The sequence below is a fragment of the Apaloderma vittatum genome, unplaced genomic scaffold (genome assembly GCF_000703405.1).
Source record: "Apaloderma vittatum isolate BGI_N311 unplaced genomic scaffold, ASM70340v1 scaffold29568, whole genome shotgun sequence".
Lineage (NCBI taxonomy): Eukaryota > Metazoa > Chordata > Aves > Trogoniformes > Trogonidae > Apaloderma > Apaloderma vittatum.
In genome coordinates this window covers 424-4,880 of record NW_009729533.1, presented here as the reverse complement: position 1 = coordinate 4,880, position 4,457 = coordinate 424, and the positions used below count along the sequence as shown (strand labels likewise).

General features: G+C 57.6%; 1 protein-coding gene across 1 annotated transcript in view; it reads left to right on the top strand.

The window, feature by feature from the left end:
* Nucleotides 1-4,448, top strand: part of EPHX2 (epoxide hydrolase 2, cytoplasmic) — a gene marked incomplete at its 3' end in the record, with an annotated part of 6,030 nt that extends 1,582 nt beyond the window's left edge. The window contains exons 4-13 of the mRNA XM_009874480.1: nt 13-76; nt 169-291; nt 596-670; nt 1,152-1,247; nt 1,560-1,638; nt 2,016-2,050; nt 2,155-2,181; nt 3,710-3,795; nt 3,982-4,093; nt 4,374-4,448. Coding sequence (XP_009872782.1) covers nt 13-76; nt 169-291; nt 596-670; nt 1,152-1,247; nt 1,560-1,638; nt 2,016-2,050; nt 2,155-2,181; nt 3,710-3,795; nt 3,982-4,093; nt 4,374-4,448 — 772 coding nt within the window. The remainder of the gene's footprint in view (nt 1-12; nt 77-168; nt 292-595; nt 671-1,151; nt 1,248-1,559; nt 1,639-2,015; nt 2,051-2,154; nt 2,182-3,709; nt 3,796-3,981; nt 4,094-4,373) is intronic.
* Between the last annotated feature and the right edge of the window lie 9 nt (nt 4,449-4,457).

Here is a 4,457-nt window from a genome sequence, read left to right as displayed (position 1 = left end):
CCGGCTCTGAAGCCAGAAGCCAGATCCTGAGAACTACACCTACGCCCTGGATGCGATGCAGGTGAAGCCGAAGGAGGTACGGCCGTCAACCCAAAAACGGGGCAAGGAGGGATCCAAAGTCCCTGGCCAAACCCAGCAGCCACCCAACTCTTGCTGGTCTGTCTCCAGGTCATCCTTCTGGACGACATCGGGGAGAACTTGAAGCCAGCTCGGGAGATGGGCATGGCCACCATCCTCGTCAGGGACAGCGAAACTGCCCTGAAGGAGCTGGAGGATCTCTCAGGTGTCCAGGCATGTGGAGGTGATCTGGGTCCTCTCAGTCCCCTGGAGAGCTGGGAGGGGTGGGCTTGGGCTTCTAGGTCTTGCCGTGATGTGGTGCTGGTGCAGGACATGCGGGTGGCTTTGGAAACAAATGGGATGGGGGCTGTGATCTCCTGCAAACCCTGCCCACCCCTCCCATAACTTCATCCCCTGGACCTGCTGAGCCGTATCCATCTCAAGAGCGTGGATGTCCCACCGGCAGCAGGGTGGGTGAGGATGTCCCCCGGAGCTCCAGGCTTGCTCAGGAGCTCACCCTGTGCTCCTCACCCTGCAGCTTCTCGCCCAAGAAGAGCCGCTGCCGACTGCGTGTGATCCAGCCAACGTGACCCACGGATACGTCCCCATCCGGGTAGGGCGAAGGGGACTACCTTGGTGACAAGGTGTCCCCAGGCTTGGGGATGTTCTTGGGGAGGGCGTTGAGTCCTGTGCAAGGATGAGCCAAGCAAGGGGTGGCTTGCTGGGTTGTCCTCCCTGCTGTGTGAGCTGCTCTGCGTAGGAGGTGGTGGAGTCCCCATCCCTGGAGGGGTTTTAAAGCTGTGGAGATGTGGTGCTCAGGAACATGGTTTGGTGGTGGACCTGGCAGTGCTGGGTTAACGATTGAACTCCATAATCTTAAACGTCTTTTCCAACCTAAATGATTCTGTTCTGACCTGCCCCATCACTGAGGACTTCTCCATCCACCCCAGTGGCTAAAACGTGCTCGTGTGGCTCCGAGATGCTGGGCTGGAGGGTCTGGTGGGCTCCCACACCTGGTGACCACTGGTGCATGGAGGGTTGGGAAGGTGAGGCTGTGTCACCTGCAGCCAGCGCGAGCTCTCCATCTCTTCCAGCCCGGTGTCCAGCTGCACTTCGTGGAGATGGGACACGGCCCCGTCGTCTGCCTCTGCCACGGCTTCCCTGAATCCTGGCTCTCCTGGCGCTACCAGGTGATGGAGGAGATAGGGAGGGAGGTGGACCAGGGGGGATTGGTGGTAGGAAGCTGGAGGATGGTGGAGGGGACACATGGTGACCGCTTCTGGGGTGTCCTGGGGCTGTCCCACCACCCTGGGGCTCTCCCACCACCCTGCCTGAGCTTGAAGGACATGGGACACAACCCAAGAGTGTTCTCCAGTCTCACCAGTCCACAGCTGCCCTCCTGGGGATGTCTCTGGGCGTGCTGGGGTGGGCAGATGCAGGAGGGGAGGAGGAGGCATCTGGGGATCTCTGTGTCCTTCAGAGGCTGCTGCTTTCCCTCCTAGATACCAGCTTTGGCTGATGCTGGCTTCAGGGTGATCGCTCTGGAGATGAAGGGCTACGGGGAGTCCACGGCCCCGCTGGGTGAGCTGGGTTCACTGGGGTGTAACGGGGATGGGGCTGGAGCTGCCAACTCCGGGGCCAAGACTCAGGAGGAGATGGGTGGAGGAGTCTTTTCCTAGGGGGGTTGAAGCTGTCCTGCTCCTCCTGCAGCCCTGACAGCTCAGGTGGGTGCTGTGAGAGTGGTGAAACCCTGGTACGGGTTGCTCAGAGAAGTTATGTGAGTCCTTGGAGGTGTCCAAGGACGGGTTGCATGGGTGGGAGGTGTCCCTGACCATGGCAGGGGGTTGGAATGAGATGGTCTTGAAGGTTCCTTCCAACCCAAACTGTTCTATGATTCTATGAAAATACACCTGTAGAAAGGTGTGGATGTTAAAACGATAATTGTGTCTTTCGTGCAGACATAGAAGAATACTCCCAGAAGCAGATTTGCAAGGTGAGGAGCTGCAGGGTGTGGATGTGGGCAGGACGAGACCGGTGGGTGCTTGGTAGGGCATGGTCCCGGGCAGCATCTGACCCCTTTTCTCCTCTCTTCCCCAGGACCTGGCAGTTTTCCTGGACAAACTGGTGAGGAGCCACCCACGATGGGTCCCTCCTCCTTGGCAAGGTTTGGGCGTGTGTCCCCCATGGCTGCTCTTCACATCTTCCTTCCCACGTGGGGGCAGCTGAGCTCCCCGGTGACTTTGTCCCATCCTGGGACATCTGAGGTTCCCCACGACCCCAAAACCCTTGAGGCAACCCCAAACCCCATCTTTGTGTTCCCCACAGGTGGGATTTTAGGGATGGGGATGTTCATACAACCCATCGCCGGTGGTGAGGACCCGTCCTAGGGTGGATTTGCAGTTCTGCATCCACCTTCCCCTGGACTTTGTGTCGTTGCTGAGGATGGAGGGATGGGCTGGTGGCACCTGTGTGGGTTTTGATAAGGCGGTGAGATACTTGTGGAGGAGGATACTGGGCTACGTCGCCTCCCTCCTCCTTAAATCCCCACCGTAGCAGCTCGAATCTGGTGTCGTCTCAGCATCTGATCCACTTGGATTCAGAGGTTCTGGGTTTAATTGATGCCCATCAAGGAGATGGAGTTGATTTTTGTCCCTTTTAGAAGAGATGAAGCAGAGAGAAGGGAAGGCACAGCCCACAAATGCCATCACCCTCAGGGCTTTTTCCTTGTAAGATGACTTCTAAATCCTTCAACAAGCACAGCGCTAAAAAAATATAATAATAATAACTCAAGAAACAAGAGGAAAAAACCAAACCAAACCAAAACTTGAGGTTTTGCAAGAGCTCGTTGCTGGAGGAGCGAGGTCACAGCATCCCATCCAAAGGGAAATTCAGTTTTTCCCTGCTCCTTCTCCCTTCTCTGGGACAACCCAGGGGGGTTTAGGGGGAAGATAAATGACCTCGTGAAGCTTCATGTGTTGTTCGAGCCCGTAGTGGGGATGCAGGAGATGCAGAGCAATCCAGGATGGTGGGATGAAACCCATCAGCACTGGGGGGGACCCACTTAGCCCCACATCAGAGGTGGGAGAAGCTGGGACCCCCCCAAAAAACCCTCTGCCCAACTTGGGGGGGGATCTCAGCGCCAGGTTTCACACCGAGTACGTGGCCAGCCCCGAGCTGTGTCCGCCGGGAGGGAATTTTAATTAGGCTTCTAAATATCAGCTAATTATGAACGGGATGCTGCATTGTCAGGAGCGTGGGGTTTAATTGGATTTAGTTGTAGGCGCCTGGAGGGGTGAGGAAAAAGGAAAAGGGAGGGGGAACCGTGAGCTGTGCCGCTGCTGGGGGCCCCTACGAGTGGTCCCAGGGGACCGGCAGCCCCGAGATGCGTTTTTTGGCAGATAATGCCAAACCCCCTTCCCTCTGGTACTTGAAATGTTTAATTAAGCCGGAGCAATCCGGGGAGAATCGGATAAAGCTTCTTCCTTGGGGAGGGGAAAAGGATAACAACAACAAAAAAAATTAGGAGAAAACAGAAAATATTGCAGTTTTCTGATCTCTTTGCCGGTTTGGATGAAGCAAATTGCCTCTTGGGCACTGCTTTTGGGGTGCAGCCATGGGGGCACAGGTTGACACCCCCTCCCCATCCCTCCAGGGCATCCCGCAGTGCGTGCTGGTCGGCCACGACTGGGGGGGTGCCGTGGTTTGGAACATGGCCCTCTTCTACCCCGAGAGGGTGAGGTGGGTAACCTACCCCGAGAGGGTGAGGTGGGTACCCCCATCCCCTGCTGCCTCCACATCCCTCCCAGGGGCACCCCAGATCCTGTCTTGTCCCTGCGGCCAAGCCCTGGCTTGCACAGGACACCCCAAATTTGGGTACGATGCTGACCCTGTGTGTGTGTCCCCCCCAACCCTGTGATGTCCCAGAGCCGTGGCCTCGCTGAACACCCCGTACCGACCCGCCGACCCCACCGTGGACATCGTGGAGAAGATGAAGAGCTATCCCGCTTTTGACTACCAGTTCTACTTCCAAGAGCCGGTGAGGCTGGGACCACAATTTTTATCCTCTAACCCCACTTTTGGGGCACCCAAATATGGGGACGTGCCCATGTCAGGGTCTCCAGCTGACGGCTGGGCTTCGCCTGACCCATAGCCAGGGTGCCACACCATGGGAATCCCCTCCCCAGACCTTGTTCCCGTGCTGAACTGGGCACAAAACCCCATCCCCAGCCTCCACCTGAGCCCCGATGGGTGGCAGGATCTGTCCCTGGAGTAACGTGGGTCGACATCACCCGTGGTGTTTCCTCCTCTCTGCACAGGGCGTCGCTGAAGCGGAGCTGGAGAGGGACGTCAGCCGGACCCTGAAGGTCCTGCTCCGCTCCGCACGCCAGGAGGTGAGGATG